We start from the raw sequence: 24,774 nt of genomic DNA, 5'->3' as shown, positions 1-24,774 counted from the left end.
TTTGAAGCTAAAACACCCATAAAAATCATTTTTTATGAGATGTTATGATATGAAGCTTGTGTTTAACCAATGGTAGCTCCGCCCCTGCTTATAATTTCCAAGGAATATCACAGAATCCTGGAAGGCCGACGGAAAAAAACGGAATATACTCTTAAACGCGTCGTATTTTAGCAGAATTTTAGCATTCAGTTAATGCCCATTTTTTTCCACAAAACAAAAACACACTAAATGCTTTTAAGTGTAAAAAATGTAAACAAAAAAAATCACTTGAAATTTTTTTAAAATAAAAAAATCAAGCATAATTTGGGGAAAAACATTTAGCAGTATTGTCAGTTAGCATAGTGTGTTAGCGCTTCTGCTTGGTCATGTGATCTTGGGATATAGAGCTCATCCTCCACAAATAGAGATGGTACGGCCCCTAAACCTGACCCCCCCATGCCCTGGTTGCTCTGGGGGGGGGCATTTCATTTCACCATGAAATGCAAACCAGGTCTGGTTGGACAAGGACCGAATGGCGCGTTTGCATTCTACACCAGGACCATTTCCGTGACCAATAAGCACCGGGAACGGACTCCCTCGTCCCAACACGTGAGCCAGGGAGTTCAGGTCCACGATGGCCGTCCCCTGCAGCAACTCCAGACCAGAAATAAGCTCCAGAACAGATTTTTAATTGTTGATTGATGTGTGATTTGGCGACTCTTATTACAGAACGGAATTAAACCAACGTCAACATGAACGTGATCCACTGCTGCTCATTCCGTCCTCTCATTGACCGGCTTTAGCGTCCGTGTACTCCGCCAGCGATCGGACCGCCTTCCAGAGGCATCCCTGGTATTTGGGCAGGTCGGCCCACACACGGTGAAGGATTTTGCTGACTTTGTGCACTCGCTCCATCTCGCTCTGCAGAGTCGCTTCAAGTGGAGCAGAAGCAGCCGGAGTGCCGTCCATCATTTCGTGAATCCTCTTTGACTTCCTCTGAAATTCTTCCTGGAAACATAAATGTAGATACGCATATATACGCGTGGATACGCATCAGGTTGGGTGGATTTTAGGTGGCATCTCACGAGCTCTGAGGTTTTACACGAGCAATAGGAAAGAGACCACAAAGCACACGTGGACCAATTGGGCCTCCAAGACCTCCAAATAGGAGCACCCCTGGTCATATACTAGTGTGGATAGTGTACTGGACTGTAGTGTACGAGAGGCTACTGTGTACACCTCTTGGGGTGTAGCAAGATAACCTGGAGTCCTCCAAGCCAGGTATGTGGGCTTGGATTTAAAAAAAAATTATAAATTTTTTTACAATTAAATTTTTAATAAAAATATTTTTTAAAAATGTATTAAAAATTAACAACATAAAATAAATAAATAAATAAAATAAATGCAAACTATTTTTTTTAATGTAAAAAAAACATTTTAATTTAATGTTTATATTTATTTATATTATTTTTTTATTTAATGTTTTACAATTAAAAATAAAATATTTAATTATATATATTTATGTATTTTTTAATTTAATTTTTTAGTTTAATCCAACTCCATGAATGGAGTTAGATTAATATGCCAGATGACTTACATGGGCCTCCTGGAGTTCCCTGATCTCCTGGGAATGCTCTTTCACCAGCTGGAATAAACAAACTGATGTCAGATAGTTGCGCAACAATTCCCCGTGCCTGGATGCCCGCTTCCAGTACCTTCTGCGTTTCCTTGATCCTCCGCCGTAATCCATCGTTCATGAGATTTAGCTCGCCTTTGGTTGTTATCTTTTTGGTACTGCGAGCCAGCATCTGATTTCGCTCCACGATGTTTCCTCTCCGTTCCACCACCGCCAGACTCTCCCGGTTGAGCTGCTCTCGTTGCTTTAGTAGCTGGTGGAGCCAACGCTGGAGGATGAACAAATACACAAAATATCCTACTGGGAACCAAAGTGGTGGGGTCATGTTGGGGGTTTACGGGGTTTTAGCAGGTCTTACATAACCTGGAGTCCTCCGAGCCAGGCATGTGGGCTGGGATAGTCCTGCCTAGATCTGATTAATGATTAATTAATCGACAAATTAAAATGAACTTGATCATTTCGCCGTTTGTTTTTCCCGACCACACAGGCTGGATGACAAAAGGCTTCATCCAACCCTACTATCAGTCGTTCGGTCTCTTGTCCAAGTGGGGGGAGGCGGGGCGCTACTGCCACACAAGCTAGCAACCCCGACCCTCACTCTGTTGTGATTGGTCATACTCCCTCCGCTCACTGTATGCACGCCCATATTAGGAAGTCTGGGCTGCGTTGACGTCAGTTACCATAGCATCCATATGACTAGCCCATTGTCCATTATCCAAAACAAAGATGATGCATTTCGATGTAGTTTTAAAAACACAAAACAATTGTCTACCTCCATCCGATGGACGTCATCCTTCATGATCTGGATGTCTCCCTGACCCTCCTCCACCACTAAACGTGTCTCCTTCATCAGATGGGTCTTCTTTTCCCACAGCATGATCTGACGCCTGCGATGAAGCACATGAAGGCGTATACTGGAAGCTGTGGAAGCTTTGTGTTTTGGGTGACAAGGCAAATCTGACAGAACTGACTCAGTCTCCACCAGACTGCCGAGAAGGTTCTCCTTAGCTTCCTGGGTCTTCTCCAGTTTCATCTCCATCTCTACGGACTCCCGCTCTGCATCCTAAACGGGAGACGTTACTGACGATTAGCGTTTGGCGACAAGCGATGGAAAGCGGAAGTGTCAGCGTGCCTTAAGTTTGTGAAGGAACTTGGTTTCCATGATCATGTTCTCCTGCTCCAAAGCGTAGCGCAGCTGAGCGTTCTTGCTAAGAAGAGTGTTGAGCTTCAGCAGGTCTCGCTGAAGTATCTTATTGGTCTTCTCCACGTCGCTCTCCTCACGGTGCAAGACCTCTAACTGACCTTGAAGTGAGTTTTTACCAGGAATTAGGAGTTGCCGGCAGCACAGATCTACTGGTTTTCATGACAGAAATGACGTACTTTCCAGGTAGATCTTCCTCTGACGGACCATAGTCAGCTTGGCTTGTAGTTTGTTATATTCCTTGGTGTGGTCCTGTATCTCCAGGGTTAGCCCCACCAGCGTTCCTTGATGCTTCAGCCACTGCTGCTGATCATTCTGGATTTTCTCCGATAACTTGTCAATCTCAGACTTGATTCTGTCTACCTTAATTTGCAGAGGACTGAGGTCTTCATGCTGGGAACGCAAACATTCAGTGGTTTGCCAGTTTGTCACTTAAATGTTTCATATCATCAAATACTTTTCAATATTAGTCAGTGACAACACAACTGAACACAAAATGCAGTTTTTATAATTGAGGTAGAAAAAAACTACTACTGTGTGGAAAAAGTGATTGCCCCCATCCAGAAAGAAATAATTGAGATACGTATAAAGCCATTTCTAAAGCTTTGGGCCTCCAGCAAACCACAATGAGAGCCAGTTGCAGTTAGCAACACAACCAAGCATGGGATACAATTAATCATACTAAAGAGGAAGCAATCTGTTGACAGAATATCCTGTATATTAACATGCTTGGATTAACTTGTGGTGTACCACTGGGGTCAATACTGGAACCAGAGTTTTTATTATCCACAAATGGTGAACACATTGAATCGCGGTGAACAATCCCAGAAGTGGCCAGCCAACCAAAATGACCCCAGCAACACAGCAAGCAGTCATCCAAGAGACACAAAAGACCCCACAGCAACATCCAAAGAACTGCATTTGCCTCAGTTAAGGCCAGTGTTCGTGACTCCACAATGAGTAAGACACTGGGCAAAAATGGTCTGCATGGCAGAATTCCAGAACCAAAACCACCGCTGAACAAAAACGCTTTGTCGTAAAAGCCATTTCAGAAAAAGAACATCATAGCAAAATATGGTGGTGGTAGTGTGATGGTCTGGGGCCGTTTCGTTGCTTCATGACCTGGAAGAATTCTGCAGTCTACCAAAATATCCTGAAGAAGAATGCCCGGCCATCTTTTGGTGACCTCAAGCTGAAACCACCTTGGGTTCTCCAGGAGGAGGATAATGATCCAAAACACACCAGCAAGTCCACCTCTGATTGGCTGAAGAAAAACCAAATGTAGACTTCGGAGTGGGTTAGGATTAAGATTCGGATGAGGATTAGGGTTAGGGTTAAGGGTTTCTCCCTTAATATTAAAATTGTGTCTTTTGTGTTGAGTTGCGTTGCCATTGACCAACACTTAAACGAGTTTGATGAAAGGGTGTGAACACTTTTTCACACTACTGTACATACTGTACATATTATTGTACATATTATACATATATTACACTAACAATATATCTGTAAAATATTCTACATTTAAAAATTTTTAATTCTTACCCCAGTCCGAGCTGCGATGAGTTCAATTTTTTTGTTCATGTTTGCGATGGTGGTCTGTTTCTGTGAGATGAGTATATCGATGGAGGAACTGTTGGCCTGGTTGGACGTGACCACCTTGTTGTACTTTGAGACCTCCATATCCAGCTCCTTCTGAGTTCGGACCAAGTTCTCCAGTTTCTCGTTGATCACGTTGCTCTGCAGTGCAGCTGCCATGACTGAACTCTCCAAATGCCACAGCTGGTACACCTAATTGGAGACAGGGAATGAAGAACATGATTCCGATGGCCCGGGTACCTGACATTTTTACAACGATAATGTTGCAGAAGTCAATAAAGGCAATCTCTCCATGTGTGCTGGGTCATGTAGGGTTGCCAACATCTTGGTTTGGCATCATCAAGGGTTTCCAACACCTAGGGTTGGCAACATCTAGGGTTGGCAACATCTAGGGTTGCTAACATCTAGGGTTACCAACATCTAGGTTTACCAACATCTAGGGTTGCCAACATGTAGGGTTGCCAACACCTTGGGTTACCAACACCTAGGGTTGGCAACATCTAGGGTTGCTAACATCTAGGGTTGGCAACATCTAGGCTTGCCAGTATCAAGGGTTGGCAACATCTAGGGTTGGCAACATGTGGGGTTGGCAACATCGAGGGTTGGCAACAATCTGGGGTTACCAACATCTAGGGTTGGCAACAATCTGGGGTTACCAACATCTGGGGTTGGCAACATCTAGGGTTGGCAATAATCTGGGGTTACCAACATCTGGGGTTGCCAACATCTAGGGTTGGCAACATCTATTTTTGCCAACACCTAAGGTTACCAACACCTAGGGGTGGCAACATCTAGGGTTGCCAACACCTAGGGTTGGCAACATCCAGGGTTGGCAACATCCAGGGTTGGCAACATCCAGGGTTTCCAACATCTAGGGTTGCCAACACCTAGGGTTGCCAACACCTAGGGTTGCCAACAACCCTACATGACTCTGGTCATCACTACAACGCATCCAACATCGACTGCTTCACACTTTGCAAACCCCAATAAGAGAAGAAGTTGTGATCTTGACTTACCTTCTTCTTCTTGATCGCGGCCTTCTTGCTGGTGAGACGCTGATAGTACTGGGAAGCCTTGGTGTCCATGAGCTTCTGCAGCATTTGAGTCGTGATGTGGTCCTCCAACTCCAGATGCTTGTTACTGTTTTTCTCCAGCTTTCTCTTCTGGTCGGTCAGCACAGCTTGAAGACCGTTGTCCTCCTAAGAACAACCACAACACCAAGACTTAGCTTCTTGAGTCCTTCTTGGTGTTCTTTCGGTGGAACTGGAAGAGTTGACAAGGAAGTCTGGGCTACCCAACTGAGAGTCCAAACCCAAGACCCAGACCAAGATTTGACACTTGCCCATTTAAGTTCTCGTGCTTAGAATTTTCCTAATGGACGCACTCTGGGAAGTCTAGTCTACCTTAGTCAGGTCCGCAACGGTGCGCTCGGTCTCCCCGAGAGCACGCATGTGGGTGCTGTATTGGTTCTGCAGAGCTTCGTGCTGAGTCTGCTTCTGAGTGATCATCTTCTTGGAGACGTCGCAGTCCATCTGGGCACAGTTGAGCAGCATGGTCAAGGTCTCGCTCCTCTCCTGCAGCTCAGCGATGGATTTCTTGTTGCCTTCGATCTCTCGGTCCAGCACGATCACTTGATGTTCGGCCAGCCTGTCAGAAACGGAGTGAAAAATATGAATGGATTTTACTGCATGCCGAAGACGTGTTTTGTGTTAACGATTTTGGCTACCCCGAACAAATCCATTGGATTGACATTATTTCTTATGGGAAAACTGGATAAGTTTAGTCTGGAATGGATTCATGATGCTAAGCAAGGTTCCACTGTACTATTTGTACAACGTAGTTGACTAGTTGTAGTTGACTGAGTTGACAGATTGCAACAGTTTCTCTGCACCGTGCTGCTTGTACGGAATGTTTGGAAGTCAATCTCACCGTACGGCTTCCCGAATTGCACCAAATTCTTCATCTTGCCTCCTCATATTCATCAGGCTGCTGTTCCACTGCTGCAGTAGCTGTTTCTGTGCCATCGCCAGAGATTCCATTTGCATTTCAGCCTGAACACACACACACACACACACACATGAAAACAACAAAAAATGTGTATGAAAATCCATCCACCCATCCATCCATCCATCCATCCATCTTAATCCTGTGAGTGGTGCATCCTTCTTTGCGCAATCCTAATTTTTTTGGGTAAAATAGATGAACACAAACTCACACTCGCCACCTTTTTTCGAACTTGGGCACCGGAAGTTAAAAAAATGAACGCTTCTGGGAGAATTGGAACGTCAGAACCGGTTCCAATCTCGATGCCCAATGCCAAACACTAATCGAAACCAACTAATACTTCCTTGAAAGCCCCTTAGCAAGTTTCACTTTGATCAGATACTTTTTGTAGCTCAACACTCTTCTCACCACTTTTTGGCAAAATCAATTCAAAGGTTGGAGGTTCAATTCGGGATTTAGATTTTTGCCAGAACCGCCCCGCTCTAGTCATGGCCAAGGCTTCAGTCCATCACTGTCGATATGTTAATTTGGTTTAGTCTTGTCAGTCAGTCTGTCTAAGTATCAACTTAGCTACGTAGTCAAAGGACAACATGTAAGACGTCAGCCTGTAAGAAAGCCAACATACTACGAAGATAAGTGACTCTTATGCAATATGTGAGGTCCCATGTCTCCTTTCACAAAGACAACATTGGCAGGTGTTCAGTAGATACCTCAGAAAGAGCCTCCTGGGTCGCATGCGTTGTCTCCGCCTGTGCATTGGTCTGGGCTTCATATATGCCCATCTGTTGTGTTAGTCTGTCCAAATCCTTGGTAAGACGTTCTACGTACATGTCCTGTTGGCATAGCAGGTTTTACACAATGTTTCATCAACAATCATAGCGGTTATTGTTTGTATACAGTGGAACCCCGGAACCACAACCAGTTTGGTAGTTCTTGACTTGGAATTCAAGAGGGTCATCTAATGAAAAGTGGTAGTTCTGTTAGCATGTATTAGCTTCCATTGGTAGTTCTGTTAGCATGTATTAGCTTCCATTGGTAGTTCTGTTAGCATGTATTAGCTTCCATCGGTAGTTCTGTTAGCATGTATTAGCTTCCATCGGTAGTTCTGTTTGTATGTATTAGCTTCCATCGGTAGTTTTGTTAGCATGTATTAGCTTCCATCGGTAGTTTTGTTAGCATGTATTAGCTTCCATCGGTAGTTATGTTAGCATGTATTAGCTTCTATCAGTAGTTGTGTTAGCATGTATTAGCTTCTATCAGTAGTTGTGTTAGCATGTATTAGCTTCTATCAGTAGTTATGTTAGCATGTATTAGCTTCTATCAGTAGTTGTGTTAGCATGTATTAGCTTCTATCAGTAGTTGTCTTTGCATGTATTAGCTTCTATCAGTAGTTGTGTTAGCATGTATTAGCTTCTATCAGTAGTTGTGTTAGCATGTATTAGCTTCCATCGATAGTTCTGTTAGCATTTATTAGCTTCTATCGGTAGTTCTGTTAGCATTTATTAGCTTCTATCGGTAGTTCTGTTAGCATGTATTAGCTTCCATCAGTAGTTATGTTAGCATGTATTAGCTTCCATCGGTAGTTGTGTTAGCATGTATTAGCTTCCATCGGTAGTTCTGTTTGCATGTATTAGCTACTATCAGTAGTTGTGTTAGCATGTATTAGCTTCTATCAGTAGTTGCGTTAGCATGTATTAGCTTCCATCGATAATTCTGTTAGCATGTATTAGCTTCTATCAGTAGTTGTGTTAGCATGTATTAGCTTCTATCAGTAGTTGTGTTAGCATGTATTAGCTTCCATCGATAGTTCTGTTAGCATTTATTAGCTTCTATCGGTAGTTCTGTTAGCATTTATTAGCTTCCATCGGTAGTTCTGTTAGCATGTATTAGCTTCCATCAGTAGTTCTGTTAGCATGTATTAGCTTCCATCAGTAGTTCTGTTAGCATGTATTAGCTTCCATCGGTAGTTACGTATGTTAGCATGTATTAGCTTCCATTGGTAGTTTTGTTGGTATGTATTAGCTTCCATTGGCTTGTATTAGCTTCCATCAGTAGTTCTGTTTGCATGTATTAGCTTCTATCAGTAGTTGTGTTAGCATGTATTAGCTTCCATCAGTAGTTCTGTTAGCATGTAGCATGTAAGTGTTTTTGAGTGTCACAGGAGTCTGAACCTGACAGACCCTGAACAGAATAAGCGGTATAAGAAAGTGATACTTCTTGTAAGTTTTACTTTTCATCCGAATGAACAACCTCATGGGATGGACTGTGGTCCGGGGGGGGGTTCGTCTGTGTGTATATTATTTTAACCTGTGCACCTGCTTGAGTTTCTCGTCTTCAGCCACAGACTTGTCGGTCCTTGCTTTGCGTGTAGCACCCTTAGTGGCTTTTACGTTGGACTGAAGAAGTTCAGTGGCTTCTTGTGTGAAGACGACGTGCAACTGCAGTTTTTCCAGCTCTGTCTGGAGCTTGGCCACTGTGCAAACAAAGGTGCGAGTAAAAGAGCCGTGCTGAAATATCTACATGACATGCATTGTTAGCTAGCTCATACTAACTCATTTTCTCTCATTAGAACGCACAGAAAGGCAAAGAAATGTATGTTCATTTTTCACATAAGGATTGGGAATGATGGGCAAAATTTCCAAAAAGTGATGTTTTCCTTGAAGTGATTGTGTCTCACCGTCGGCCTTGGTCTTGGTACTCTGACTGGCAGTACTGGAATGGCAAGCCTTCATTGCCACCAGTTGATCCTGGGCCTCGCGATGTTTGCTTTCAGCCAAGACCTTGGACTGTTGTTGGTCCTCGAGCCGGATCTGGACTGTTTTTAGTCTTTGTTGTTCCGTGAACAGCTTTACAAATATTTCGTCTGTTTGGTTTGATTCAGTCTTCTCGTTGCCCGTCTACAGAAAGTAGTAGAAAGAAAGAGTTCTTGAAATATGTTTACACAAGAACCCAACAAAACAAACAAAAATGCTTCTCACGTCTTCTTGTAGTTGAATGGTCAGCCTCTCGAGTTCTGTAAGGATTTGATGCTTTAGTGCAGCTTGCATCTTTGCCATCGTGGGCTGTCAAAAAATCACATAAGAAAATAGAATCATGGGGTTACTGGCCTTTGAGAAAACTCTAATACGGGTATACTGTATGATGGGCTCATCAACCCGCAAGGTACGTTTTATTTATTTGCCTATTGTTGTTAGCAAAGTATTAGCTTCCATCAGTAGTTCTGTTAGCATGTATTAGCTTCCACGAGTAGTTCTGTTTGCATGTATTAGCTTCCATCAGTTGTGTTAGCATGTATTAGCTTCCATCGGTAGTTCTGTTATCATGTATTAGCGTCCATCAGTAGTTCTGTTAGCATGTATTAGCTTCCATCAGTAGTTCTGTTAGCATGTATTAGCTTCCATCGGTAGTTCTGTTAGCATGTATTAGCTTCCATCGGTAGTTCTGTTAGCATGTATTAGCTTCTATCGGTAGTTCTGTTAGCATGTATTAGCTTCCATTAGTAGTTCTGTTAGCATGTATTATCTTCCATTGGTAGTTCTGTTAGCATGTATTAGCTTCCATCGGTAGTTCTGTTAACATGTATTAACTTCTATCAGTAGATGTGTTTGCATGTATTAGCTTCTATCAGTAGTTCTGTTAGCATGTATTAGCATTAGCATGTATTAGCTTCTATCAGTAGTTGTGTTGGCATGTATTAGCTTCATCAGTAGTTATGTTAGCATGTATTCGCTTCTATCAGTAGTTGTGTTAGCATGTATTAGATTCCATTGATAGTTGTGTTAGCATGTATTAGCTTCCATCAGTAGTTGTGTTAGCATGTATTAGCTTTCATCAGTAGTTATGTTAGCATGTATTAGCTTCTATCAGTATTTGTGTTAGCATGTATTAGCTTCCATCAGTAGTTGTGTTAGGATGTATTAGCTTCCGTAACAAATGCTGAAGTAAAAACTACGCACATGATCAGCATCAAGAACAACAAATTCTTCCTCCTCGTTGGTATCAGTAACTGACTCCACATCTTCTTTTTCCTCTACTAAGTCTGATAGCGGTCTTGGTGGCAGGACTCTGGGAAGAGTTTCTTCTTTTTCCTCTATTAATTCTGAAAGCGGTCTTGGTGGCAGGACTCTGGGAAGGGTTTCTTCTTTTTCCTCTATTAAGTCCGAAAGTGGTCGTGGTATCAGGACTCTGGGAAGGGTTTCTTCTTTTTCCTCTATTAAGTCCGAAAGTGGTCTTGGTGTCAGGACTCTGGGAAGGGTTTCCTGCTCTGAAACAGAAAATAACATTTCAGTAGCTTGGAAAAAGTCAGTAATGAATAGGTCATTACTAAACACACCAGTAATTGATAGATCATTACTAAACACACCAGTAATTAATAGGTCATTACTAAACACACCAGTAATTAATAGGTCATTACTAAACACACCAGTAATTAATAGGTCATTACTAAACACACCAGTCTGTATGGTTGCTGCAGCGTCCTCATCAGCACCAACGTCCTCATCAGCATGAGGCTGTGGGATCAAATCACCTGCTGGTTCTAATCCCGGCTCATCCTATGAGAAGAATGGCAAAGAAACAAGATGCAAAAACTGATAAACTTCAATTCCTCCAAAAGTATTTTATTTACCAAAACTAACAGAAGAATACTGAAGGAAAAATACGACTCACATGTTGATCATCAACAACAGCAACCTCGTTCAGATCCATGACCTCGTCTTTATTTTCCTCAGTGGACAGTGGTTCAGGAACGGGTTCCTGCTCTGAAATAGAAAATTAAAAATGTTAGTGTCTTGGATGAAATCTTTATTAAAAGGTCATTACTAAACACACCAGTCTGTATGGTTGCTGCAGCTTCCTCATCAGCACCAACGTCCTCATCAGCATGAGGCTGTGGGTTCAAATCACCTGCTGGTTCTGATCCCGGCTCATCCTATGAGAACAATCGCAAAGAAACAACATGCAAATTGATCAACTTCAGTGAACGTATTAGCTTCCATCAGTAGTTCTGTTAGCATGTATTAGCTTCCATCAGTAGTTGTGTCAGCATATATTAGCTTCCATCAGTAGTTCTGTTAGCATCTATTAGCTTCCATCAGTAGTTCTATTTGTACGTATTAGCTTGCATCGGTAGTTCTGTTCGCATGTATTAGCTTCCATCAGTAGTTGTGTTAGCATGTATTAGCTTCTATCAGTAGTTGTGTTAGCATGTATTAGCTTCCATCAATAGTTGTGTTAGCATGTATTAGCTACCATCGGTAGTTCTGTTAGCATGTATTAGCTTCCATCAGCAGTTGTGTTAGCATGTATTAGCTTCTATTAGTAGTTCTGTTAGCATGTGTTAGCTTCCATCAGTAGTTGTGTTAGCATGTGTTAGCTTCCATCAGTAGTTGTGTTAGCATGTATTAGCTCCCATCAGTAGTTCTGTTAGCATCTATTAGCTTCCATCAGTAGTTATGTTAGCATGTATTAGCTTCGGTAACAAATGCTGAAGGAATAACTACACACATTTTCAGCATCAAGAACCACAAATTCCTCCTCCTCATTGGGATTGGTAATTGCCTCCTCATCTTCTTCTTCCTCAACTACGTCTGAGAGTGGGCCTGGTGATGATCCTTGGGGAATGCCTTCCTGCTCTGAAACCGAAAAGACCATTTTAGTGGCTTGGACTACGTCTTGATGAAGAGGTCATTGTTAAACAGACCGGCATCTATGCTTATTGCAGCTTCCTCGTCAGCATCGAGGTTGTCAGCATCAAGGTTGTCAGCATCAAGGTCGTCAAGGTCAGGTTCACCCGCAGGTTCTAATCCCGGCTCATCCTGAGAGAACAAAGGAACCACAACTGATCAACTTGAATGCACCCATTAGTTTCCAAAAGCAGTTCTAGGACTCAAAGGTCAACTAGACTAGAAAAGACCATTAAGAGGGCCAGGTCTGTCCTGAAAGTCCTCTGGAACAGGTGGAGGAGGTGGGGGGGGCAGCCATGATGTCCTCCATGATGAACAAAGTCCCCCACCCCTCCAATATTGGATATTGCACAATGCACAATAAACTGTGCAATAATTCGTGCAATAAATCATATTTGTATTACCCTGTTTTTGCAGTAACCGACAGTAACCGTTACAGTAAAATTCAACAAAAACACCAAGAAGTCATTTACCTGAGGTGAAGGAGCCACGTTTTCTTCAAGGTCGTTTGCGGCTTCGTTATTTTCATCCTGCTGCTCTTCACTTATTTCCTTTTCTACCTCCACTTCCTGTTCCCCACCTTCTGGCTGCTGGTCTTCCTCTTTTTCCATTGGGACTGAAAAGATGAGCTACATTCCCAACAAGGGACATGGTTGTTATGATGTCATGTTGCTACATTTGTCATGTAGCTTCCTAATCAGGTTTTTTTGTGGAGACGATTCAGTTGTCATTATAAATTTACTGTGTAAACAAATACATTTATGACAGTGTTGGCATCATAGAATGTAAAGCCATGACTAATATAAAGTGTATAAAAGTGCTTACCCGTCTCTTCTGTGCTGGTTGTCTTTAAAACTTCCTGTTTGTAATCACTAGCCAACGACCAAGTGACCTAAAACACAACAGTGAATTTACAAACTAGTGGCATTAGAAAGAGTGACATCATAAAGGACAGTCCTCTTTACTCATTCATGACTCGGAGTCGTCACATGTCACGCACATACCAAGCTGGTGCCATCAAAAACACCCATCATCCTAATTCTCATTAGATTCTCATTTTCCCTACTAATATTTTGACTTTATTCTTGGAAAATTACTGATTTTTCATTCATTCATTCATTTTCTACCACTTATCCTCACAAGGGTCACGGGGGGGCTGGAGCCTAGATTGGACTGGTGGCCAGCCAATCCCAGGGCACATATAGACAAACTACCATTCACACTCACATTCATACCTATGGACAATTTGGAGTGGCTAATTAACCTAGCATGTTTTTGGAATGTGGAAGGAAACCGGAGTACCCGGAGAAAACCCACGCATGCACGGGGAGAACATTCAAACTCCACACAGAGATGGCCGACAGTGGGATTGAACCCGGGTCTCCAGGGTGGACCCCGCCTCTCGCCCGAAGACAGCTGGGATAGGCTCCAGCACCCCCGCGACCGTCGTGAGGATAAGCGGTAGAAAATGAATGAATGAATGTCTTTTATATATGATTATATATGATATACTAATATTAATAGTTTAATATTTTCATATTTCTTGTAAAATTACTGCAGATTTTTCAGTATTTTTTAAAACTTTCTTTTTAAAATGTATTGTATGTCGAGGGCCAATAAAAAACAAGCCATGGACCATAAATGGCCCCTACGCTGCATATTGAACACCAATTTTGCTTTGTTCAATATTTGCTATTGTTTTAATGTGAAGCTTTCCAGCTCATATTATCATCCATTATGATGCCAGAAACATATTTTCATATATTTTTGAACATATTTAAACATATTTACTGTAGTTATTCCTGATCTGCCCCAGCGGTCTGGACCCCCCAGGATGCAAACACGGAAAGACACACAATCTGTACCCAAAGGCAACAATCCAGTGTTTACATGTCGGCTTCAGCAGCAGTTTGTCGTGGATGTTTTCGCTTCAGTTTGTCAGCTTTGTGGGGAGAAGGAAAAAAAGCTGGAAGGGGAAAAAAAAAAGCCCAGGAAAAATGTGCTGCTCAGTGAATATTCTTATTTTTCCAGGTATTTCTATTCTCAGGGCATCGAATGGATCGATCGCAGCCTCAGCTACTATGTTGGTGAGGAGGCTTTACTTTGCATTCTCACATCTCATCTGGTACACCTGCCTTCCCACATGTGGGTTGCCAGATAGCACAAAGCAGCCTGGAGGAGGTCTGAGGTTCTTGGCTGTGTAGCGCTGCCATGCTGGGCCTACTTATCATCTCCACGTGAAGTCGGCCTGAGGAGATGCCTTCTTGGCATTGGCTTGCTTATTAGCCTGCTTTTCCCCTATTTCCGTATTTTACAGACTATAAGTGGCACTTTTTTTCATAGGTTGGCTGTTCCTGCGACTTATACTCCAGAGCGACTTATAAATTAAAAAAAAGTGTTCTTTTCTGTTCATGTTTATTTTTTGTGTAGCTGAATAAGCATTGTGTTCGCATATCTTACACCTATTCAGCCTGTTCTCTATTCTTTTATTGTTACAACTTGCCTTCCAAGAGGACGTAATGTCTGTTTTGGTCAAGTAGTTTGGAAAATAAATTACCTGCAAAAAATGCCACTTCTAGTCCAGTTTGACTTATGTATGTTTTTTTCTACCTAATTATGCATTTTTGGCTTTGTGCGATTTATACTTCAGTGCGACTTATGTATGTTTTTTTCTACCTAATTATGCATTTTTGGCCTTGTGCGACTTATACTCCAGTGCGACTTATGTACATTTTTTCCTACCTAATTATGCATTTTTGACCTTGTGCGACTTATACTCCAGTGTGACTTATGTATGTTTTTTCTACTTAATTATGCATTTTTGGCCTTGTGTGATTTATACTCCGGAGCGACTTATGTATGTTTTTTTCTACCTAATTATGCATTTTTGGCCTTGCGCGACTTATACTCCAGTGCGACTTATGTATGTTTTTTCTATTTAATTATGCATTTTTGGCCTTGTGCAACTTGTACTCCGGAGCAACTTATATTCCAGAAAATACGGTATATGAAATTTGTCAATAAATTTTTTTTAAAAATCAATAAAAAATATCAAATTATTTAGGGGGGCTTAAGAAGCCCTAAAATAGGCCTAAAGACGCCACTGACTTTGACCAATAAAATAATTATTGTTTTAGAACCAAACTGAAATTGATTTTACAGCTTTGTTCCATAGAACAACAGCATGAATGGAGTGGGCCATTTTATAAATGAAATCAGTAGATTGCTAATATATCGTCATGTTTTTTTTATTATTTTTGTTCATTTCTCATGACATCCTACTAACCAAGGTTCTGCTGTACTTATTTATCTTTGATTTACCAAACAAACAAACAAAACTGCGGAAAGCCCGTACCCGAGGCTGGAACAAACAAACATGACTTCCAGCCAACACAAGCAGGCTGATGGAGGGAATATTTGACTTATGCAACAGCATGAATGGAAAACAGTTGCATAATGGCACTTACCGTAACTAAGCACAAGGTTCCATTGCGACTCTTGCACGGCAAATAAACACTGTGTGCGTGTCCATGGTATGCGTGTGTGTTAGGACATCCGTGTTGTTTATGTAAGACTCCACGGAACAAGCAGACCTGCATTCCCTGGTCTGTATTTGTTAGCTTCCTGCTTGTTTCTCGTGGGATGGAGGATTAGCCCAAGATGGGACGTAGGGGGCGTTGTCTCCAGCTGGAGGTCCATTGTTTGGTTTGATGAGCGTTCATGACATTTGATCTAGAATGAAGTGGCACACCTGAAGCAGGGCTGGAAGACCTCCATCTTGGAGATGTTGATTCCATGTGAGCTATGGTTCTGATGGCATCGAACGGGAATGCGAATACAGGTCTCCTTAAAACACATCATTCCACATTATTCCTCCCCAACATCAGAAACCAGCTTCCTGTCCGTGAAGTATTGAAGTCACTGATAATGACTTCCTGTCCCCACTGAGAGGAGGAAGCTTTGCCGTGGTGCAAATCCTCTCAGCCGAAAAAAACAAATCAGTCTGCAGCCCGCAGCAATCCGGGGACCACTCTGTGTTCGCACTGGAAGATGATCCTGTAAATCGGTGGTCTCCGGGGGCTTTTTGAGTGCTGCTCCGGGGAGCGTAGGGGGGGTTGGAAGGACGTGACGACGGCGTCTGGGGATTGAAGGAAAGGCGTTAATGTCCCCAAATTGGAGCCAAAATGTTATATGAGTATTGGTTCCGCCCCCCTAAAAGGCACCAAGCCATTAAGTCAATACAGGAGAGATTACCTGCAAATGGAGGCGGGCTGTCGGCTCTGACAGACTTAATGCAAGGACTGTGCAGACTTTCCACCCAAGGCTGAATACAGAAAAACTAAAAGGATGCTTTTTAGCTAGTCTTAGCTAGCTTAGATGGATTCCACTTTCCTTGCTATCTTTTCTCCATAGCTGGAATGTCCTTGTGAAATCCTCCCTGTGCTTTTCCACAGCGCAACAGACAGAAATCTAGAATGAATGCAAAACGTGAGATTTGCCACCAGATGCTTATAAATATCTGCCTTGTGGTTTTTCCACAGATGTGTTATTGATATTGCGTATCGATCAAGATACTGGAGGCGGGCAAGGAAGGGAAACAAACAGCTCTGGCGGACGTTTTGTGGGACTTCGGGAGGTTTGCCACCAGCTGCTTATAATTATCTGCCTTATGGTTTTTCACAGATGTGTGATTGATATTGATGTCATTGCGTGTCGATCAAGATACTGGAGGCGGGCAAACAGCTCTGGCGGTGGTTGGTGATTAGTAACTACGTAAATGTCACATCTATTAATATTGAATTGAAATGAATTACGGTAGTGGTTCGAGTTCGATCCCACCCTCGGGCCATCTCTGTGTGGAGTTTGCATGATCTCCCCGTGCATGCGTGGGTTTTCTCCGGGTACTCCGGTTTCCTCCCACATTCCAAAAACAAATTGTTCATAGGTATGAATGTGAGTGTGAATGGTTGTTTGTCTATATGTGCCCTCTGATTGGCTGGCCACCAGTCCAGGGTGGACCCTGCCTCTCGCCCGAAAACAGCTGGGATAGGCTCCAGCATCCCCTGTGACCCTTGTGAGGATAAGCGGTAGAAAATGAATGAATGAATGAATGAATTTAATATTTCAGCAATACGCTATGTTATTTTTTTCTCAAATTCCGTTATTCTTGTAATATCTAATCTAATTCTCATTACATTACAATTTTTCCTACTAATATTTTGACTTTATTCTTGTAAAATTACTGCTGATTTTTCAATATTTGTTTTTATTATTTGCTTTCTTTAAATTAATTTAAATTAAATTCCTAATGAACGAATTAGGGCTGCATGGCGGTCAAGTGGTTAGCGCACAGACCTCACAGCTTGGGGACCCGAGTTTAATTCCACCCTCGGCCATCTCTGTGTGGAGTTTGCATGTTCTTTTTTTCTTTCCCGTTTTTTTTTCCGGGTATTCCGGTTTCCTCCCACATTCCAAAAACATGCTAGGATAATTGGCGACTCCAATTTGTCTATATGTGCCCTATGATTGGCTGGCCACCAGTCCAGTACCCCGCCTCTTGCTCGAAGAGAGCTGGGATAGGCTCCAGCACCGCCTGTGACCCTTGTGAGGATAAGCAGTAGAAAATAAATGAATAAATGAATGAATGAATGAATGAATGAACCAACTATATGAGTTATTTTGGGGTTTAGGATGGTGCTTATGTAAATGTTATGATGTGTTGATGAAATGAGCAAGTGATGAATAAAATCTGTAAAACGATGTTGTCTCTTTAAACGTTTCCCTGTGCATGCGTGGGTGCGCTGAGGAACAGTTGATGAATAATTGTATCTTTTATGAGGTCATGTGTGGGTTAACCGCAGCATCAGTAAAACCTTTTTATGTTTATGTGCGTATGAGGGACACGGAGAGGTGGGGCGGCGCCCCTGCGGCAGGGTTGCAGAGACCGCTGTGGTGTTGCTCTTTAATTATCAATTACGGCGGCCCCCCCATCATCCTGCATGCGCCAAGTGGGGGTGCGGAGGCGTATGCCGAGGTGATAATGAATACAGAGCTTCCATTAGGCCTGGAACCGGGCTCACCGTCTGGAGCTGGGGAGTCAGCGAGTGGGGGGGGGCAGGCCGGTGTGCTAATGAAACAGACGGCACCTCAAGACAAAAGAAGAGCCCCCCCATCCTTTCTTCCTTTGCTCACCTTTAGTATCTTTAGTATCACCAGCCCATTTTCATGACATATTTTTCTTGCTCATTCCGCATCCCGTACGTCAGACACATACTCGATCCCGACCGGAATACATCAAATGATAACAAGCCAATCAGAAACATCCGCAGGGGGGCTGCACAGTCAGTCTTGGGAGGGGTCAGCGTTTTAAAGTACATCCTCATCATCCTCCATCATTATACGAGGATCTATGAATATAAATGTTTGAATTGAAATGAACAACATTTCCGTCTTGTAATGGTTTGCAGCATTTCCAGAAATGAAAAAAAAATACACATCGGAATGCAGAGCTTTCGTTTGTCCGGTAAAGAAAATACAAACGAAAGATCGCAAAAAATGTTTGCAGCATTTCCAGAAATGCTGCACTGCAAACATTTAACAGACAGTACGCATGGAAATGGCTTTGCAGCATTTCTGGAAATGCTGCAAAAATTTAACAGACAGTACACATGGAATGGCTTTGCAGTATTTCTGGAAATGCTGCAAACATTTAACAGACAGTACGCATGGAAATGGCTTTGCAGCATTTCTAGAAATGCTGCAAAAATTTAACAGATAGTACGCAGGGAAATGGCATTTAACAGACAGTATGCATGGAAATGGCTCTGCAAAAATTTAACAGACAGTACGCATGGAAATAGCTTTGCAGCATTTCTGGAAATGACAAAAATAAAATAAAATTTTTTTAAATACATTTTTTGAATTGTTTTATGCGTGTAAATGTCATATCTTAAAGCTATAAAACATATTTTGGCATTCTGGAACGGATTAATTGGGTTTACATTATTTTTCATGGGAAAAAATTAATTGGGTTCAGGCCCGTTTTGGCTCAAGTGGGCCCATGTAGAATGAATGAATGATGCTAACCAAGGTTCCACTGTAAACCATTAGCCTTACCAATGGAATAACATTCAAGGATGCCATTGCAGAATCGATTTCTTGCTGCAAACTGTCCTCGCTTGCATCAAACGACTCCTGCCAAGCAGATTGGCCAACCAGGGTGCGGGGGTGGCAGCGCCATGTGCCGCTCGTCACCCTGCCAGCCCCCAGATGTGCAATCCGAGAAAGAGGACGCCGTCTCTCCTTGTCTGAATTTCCGCTGTCTTTATTGGCCATTTCTCCACTTGGTGCATCGATTAGCATGTCCTCCTCCCATCACCCACTTGGATCTCATCCACGAGGCCTCCACCCCTTCTCGCAAGGGCAGACCAAAATACCCCCTCCACCCTGTCTTTATCTCAGAAAATAGATGCTCATGCAAGCCAAAGCGCCTGCGGAAAGCCTGGATGGGCTTTCACAGAAGTAATAGGCAGACAGAGGAGGGGGGGAACAATTTGGTCCATGATTTGGTCCATGTGTCTTTCAGGAAATTGCTTCTTACGGGGCAGCAGGTATTCTTGCACTCAAGTGGAAGGGTGAGAAACCTCCACCCACACTTGGCTATTTGGGAATATTACTGTCAGTAAGCGTGAAGATCCGGCTTCAGACTTCGGCAAAGATGTGAGATATGATTTTATCCATATATAAACCTATAAAGTCATGCTGCAACACAGATAAATGCCATTCAACGACTGGTTTTCTTTCCTTTTTGTGATCATGTGATCACTTTCTGGGACTGGAAGCCTGCGAGGCATGGAAATGGAAAACAAGGAAAACAAATTAGCATGCAGCAAATTACAAGGGAAACACGCTATTGTTGCGCCTGCTTTATTGCTGGATAAAGACATCATTTCCCGTGTCGGTCGCTTGTAGCGTCGCCTTTGTTGGCAGCGGCTCGCCTGGCATATCACAGCACTAACAGGACAGGATGCCAGTCTCGTCATCGTCACTCGCCAGCGCTGGCTGGTACTTCCTCGGCTCCACATCCGTATCCGAGTTGCGGATTATTTCCTGACCACAAATGTTGACCACAATCACGAGATTGGAGTACTATTTGGCTTGAGGTACTAAAAACCGAGTTGGGACTCAGCTTGGCTTGGAACAAAGGAGGGAGGAAATAATGGAAGATTGAATTATGAATTACAGAAGGAGGCAGCTAACCAAAACAAACGTTTTAGTAAGGGTTAGCATTCATTTGTTAGCATTCGCTTTCAAAAATTGAACAATGTAGAAAATCATTACAAATAATAACCACCCATTTTTATGGCTAAATTCTAATCTTGCGACCTCTCAATTAGCTAAGAAGTACTACTAATCGTTTAAATACTGTCAGTGAGGATACGGTAGATCTTTCTTTGGCAGGAGCCAATCACAAGCTATTAGTGCACAGGAGGTCATTTTATATATATTAGTATAAAAGTGTGGTTCAGTGTCGTCTTGAATATCAGAACACTTTTACTAAATTCATCACACAGCAACTTAACATGCCTCAGATATACCGCAGAAATATACAAAAATTTACCAATACAAGTTACAACCATTTACAGTTTTCCGATAAGCCATTGTATCTGAGTAACGCATTAATTCTGGTACTGCAATGACGTCAACCTCCCTCTGGGCTCTGGGTCCTCTGGCTCCCTCTGATGGTGAACATCCTCTAGTTTCTTTGGGAATTGTGGGAAAACTTTCAAATGTTTGATTTTTTTTTCATTTGAAACTTGTATTGGTATATGTTTGTATATTTCCAAGGTACTACAATCACAAGCTACCAGTACACTGGTGGTCATTTTATATAAGTGAGTATAAAAGTCCGGTTCAGTGTCGTCATGGATCTCAGAGCACTTCACTAAATTCATCACACAGCAACTTAACAGGCCTCAGGTATACCTCAGAAAAATTTACCAATACAAGTTACAACCATTAACAGTTTTCCCATAAGCCATTGTATCTGAGTAACGCATTAATTGGGGTACTGCAATGACGTCAACCTCCCTCTGGGCTCTGATGCAGACGGAAAATAAATTAATGCAAATAAAAGAGAACTATTGTGACGTGAAGAACTATCTTGACCAAAATATTTTTTTTAAGTCAGGCAAAATAATTATAATGTATATAAATAATAATAATAATAATAAATAATGTTTTTATCCCAGCCTTCAGTTTGGTCATTTCCCCCAAATAAATGAACAGACTGATTCCCGCTGACAGACAGCTGTTCCTCCCTCGACACACACACACATTCCCAAGAGAATAAATATGCAATCAACCGTGCTCATAAATATCCATGACACGTTTCCCGCCTCCCACCGTCGCTCGTACTTAAAAAGGTGCTGACGTGCTCGCCACTCCACTTTCAAAACCAGGCACATTTTAGCCAATAAACACATTACATTGTCTAATTAAAGCAATTAGTCCTTCCCTGTGCATTAGCCCTAATAGCTTTCAGGCAATTAGTCGTTCCTTCTGACTCGCTGTGTTTCCAGCCTCAGACGCGAGCTCGGACCTCCTCAGCGACGCATCCTGCTAGCTCGGGCTAATCACCTCATCCGTCATCAGGCTTAATGATGTCTTGCTTAAATCGCTACTGTGTTGGTCCGGGGAACGTCCACACACGACATAAATAAAAGTTTATATGCTTGGGAATGGTTTCACATGATGAAAAAAGACCTATGTATATGTTGTTAAAATGGTTAGGAATAACAGGACTGTGGGGGGTGGGGTGGCAAAGTGGGGCGCTCCATCTACGTTCCCACCTCCTGTGAAGAAGATGATGTAATGTCTGTTTTGGTCAAGTAGTAGTCAAATAAATTACCCACAAAAAATGTGACTTATACTCCAGTGTGACTTATGTATGTTTTTTTGTACCTAATGATTTATTTTTATTTTTATTTTTATTTTTATTTTTATTTTTATTTTTATTTTTATTTTTATTTTTATTTTTATTTTTATTTTTATTTTTATTTTTATTTTTATTTTTATTTTTATTTTTATTTTTATTTTATTTTTATTTTTATTTTTATTTTTATTTTTATTTTTATTTTTATTTTTATTTTTATTTTTATTTTTATTTTTATTTTTATTTTTATTTTTATTTTTATTTTTATTTTTATTTTTATTTTTATTTATACCTTTTTGGCCTTGTGCGACTTGTACTCAGAAGCGACTTATAGTCCAGAAAATACGATATTTACATTTATTGTGAACAGCACCTGCCACTTCTTATATTTATATTCTTATTCCTTATTTTATTTTTATTTTTTTCCTTATTTTTCTTTTTATTTGTATTAATTTTTATGCAATACAATGACAATAAAGGCGATTCTGATTCTTCTGATAAGGTGAGAAACTTGGAGTAGAACCGCTGCTACTCATTTGTTTTGTTTACGTATTAAAGAAAGATAAATTATTACATTCATGCTTATGGACAATTATTAAAAATAAAATGATTTTTTCTTTTTTTTTCTAAACCTCCTGAAACACAGATATAATTTGACGGCAGGTGCTTTTTGTCAGCATGTATCTTGTGTGGGAGGGGGGTGCGGGGGGGTTACCAGACCCCTGACCTTTCCATGTCCTGATAGCGTCCCCGGGGACAGAGGGCGGGGCTGTCAGGGATGGAGGGGGAGGAGAAGCTGGAGGTCTTTGTGGTGGAGTTCTTAATAAAATGGCTACAGGCTGTCATGGCGTTTCCTAAAGTAAAGCAGCTGCTTCGACTGAAATCCAAACCACGGCATAAAAATGCATCTAAATATGATGACGTTTGCTTCGCGTCGTCCATGTAAAGCCCACGCCTCACAGACAACCCCACCCCCGCCCCGCCGCCTCCCCAACGCACATCCAGCAATGGCGGATCCATCAGCATCTCCTCTGGTCGCTCCAGCCAGTTCATCATTTAGTCATCCACCATCTTTTTATTCCGTCCTAACCTGTCCGTCACCGGCTGCATTTGTATCCTCAGCATGTCTTTCTCTTTTCTGTGTTCTAAAGATATAAAAACAGATAAAAAGAGACAGCTAATAACACACGTAATGGAACGCACCTATTCCGTATATGAAGCCTTCTGGAAAAAGAAACTCCCAAAAGCGCCAATAATGCTCTATTGAGATCATGTGACCTGCAAATGAACCAAGCAACATGGTTACTTTTAAGGTTGTCCAATGATTCAAAATTTGAATCAAATGAATCAGACTCTTCAAATGAACTCATTCAATCACCATCCGATTCATCCAATTGTGGAATTGTGTCTTCCTCCCTTTTTGCTTCTAAAAAAATAAAAAAACATTTTTTTTAAATCCCAAAAAATCCACCCCCCCCCTCCAAAATAAATAAATAAAATAATTTAAAAAAATTAAAAAATCTTTAATTTGCCTATTATTATTACTATCATCATTATTCTTCTTTTGATTATTACTACTAGTAGTAGTAGGCTAGTATTAGCCTGCTTATTGGCTTGCTTATTAGCGTAGCCTGCTTTTGCCCCATTGTATGAAATTTGGCAGAGATTTTTTTTTGTAAAAATAATCTATTAATTAGCCTATTATTATTACTATCATCATTATTCTTAATTTGATTGTTACTACTACGACTAGTAGTAGTAGCAGGCTAGTATTAGCCTGCTTATTGGCTTGCTTATTAGCCTAGCCTGCTTTTGCCGCATTGTATGAAATTTGGCAGAGATTTTTTTTTGTAAAAAAACAAAAAAACAATAAGAAATATCTTAAGAACGTGTTTTTTTTAAAGTAATTTTTCTAATGAAAAAACGTTGAAATGATGCCAAATCTTTGTGTTTTTATTCCAAGTATCAATATCTTAGCTTTTTCTGACGACATTATGCCGTTTTTGCTGCGGTTATGTTTGTTGCATTTCTGCAATGAGCCACAGAAGGCCCTTGGGCCACATTTTGGACACCCATGTATGTTTGGTTTTGCCAGGACTGTGTAATGTGTCTGTGGGATTGCATTATGGAGGGGTTGATGCAGTCAACTTTCAATAGTTGACAGTCTGATTGGCTTCCAGCCGCCCTGTTCTCCCAAAAGAGAAATCTATGCATGTTTTAAGATGCTTTTATTAACCATGAAAAACCGTGTTTGGCTTTCAAACGAGCACGTATGGAGGGATTACCGCATACAAACATTCAACTCGCCAGCCCAAACATTGAAGCCGTCCGTGCAGACCCTCCTCCCCACCCGCCGTGGGTCCCCAGGCTCTCATTGCCACTCATTAGCCTTGTCATGTTCATGCTAGGAATTAAATGATATCAGTGGTGCATCCCCATGCATCAGCAAACTCCTCCTCCTCCTACTCCTCCTCCTCCATGGCTGCAGGGACTGCCCCCGGGTGTCGCTCTGCACCCTCATTGTTCCATGCATTAATGGTGGCTCGCTGAAGCACCGTCGTTTAACCTCGAAGAACCCAAACCCATTTGACAACAGCCTATTATTAGACAAAGAATATATATTCATATCCAAGCAAACTGTATTGATTTTTGGCCCAAATCCAGCATAAAAATGGTTAAATGAAGTCAAATAGGAATGCAGTATAAATGTACCCCCCCCCCCCCCCCGGCTGTTTTTTAT

At 41.7% G+C, this 24,774-nt stretch overlaps 1 protein-coding gene across 1 annotated transcript; it reads right to left on the bottom strand.

Annotated features, from left to right (window-relative positions):
• Nucleotides 1-644: 644 nt before the first annotated feature.
• On the bottom strand, nucleotides 645-16,321 carry LOC131126135 (coiled-coil domain-containing protein 40-like). Its single transcript, XM_058068357.1, has 24 exons — nucleotides 15,568-16,321; nucleotides 12,926-12,992; nucleotides 12,574-12,729; nucleotides 12,118-12,232; nucleotides 11,922-12,049; nucleotides 11,247-11,346; nucleotides 11,085-11,176; nucleotides 10,870-10,969; nucleotides 10,373-10,680; nucleotides 9,395-9,478; nucleotides 9,094-9,313; nucleotides 8,732-8,889; nucleotides 7,127-7,249; nucleotides 6,342-6,463; nucleotides 5,816-6,059; nucleotides 5,429-5,611; nucleotides 4,359-4,604; nucleotides 2,996-3,209; nucleotides 2,748-2,917; nucleotides 2,587-2,678; nucleotides 2,388-2,502; nucleotides 1,695-1,883; nucleotides 1,577-1,624; nucleotides 645-987 (listed from the first exon to the last, which is right to left on the bottom strand). The coding sequence occupies exons 3-24, from the start codon at nucleotides 12,709-12,711 to the stop codon at nucleotides 766-768; spliced, it is 3,411 nt and encodes a 1,136-aa protein (XP_057924340.1). The 5' UTR covers nucleotides 12,712-12,729; nucleotides 12,926-12,992; nucleotides 15,568-16,321; the 3' UTR covers nucleotides 645-765.
• Between the last annotated feature and the right edge of the window lie 8,453 nt (nucleotides 16,322-24,774).

This window comes from Doryrhamphus excisus, chromosome 1, assembly GCF_030265055.1.
Source record: "Doryrhamphus excisus isolate RoL2022-K1 chromosome 1, RoL_Dexc_1.0, whole genome shotgun sequence".
In the NCBI taxonomy this organism is placed as follows: Eukaryota; Metazoa; Chordata; class Actinopteri; order Syngnathiformes; family Syngnathidae; genus Doryrhamphus; species Doryrhamphus excisus.
This window is presented reverse-complemented; position numbering and strand designations above follow the sequence as displayed.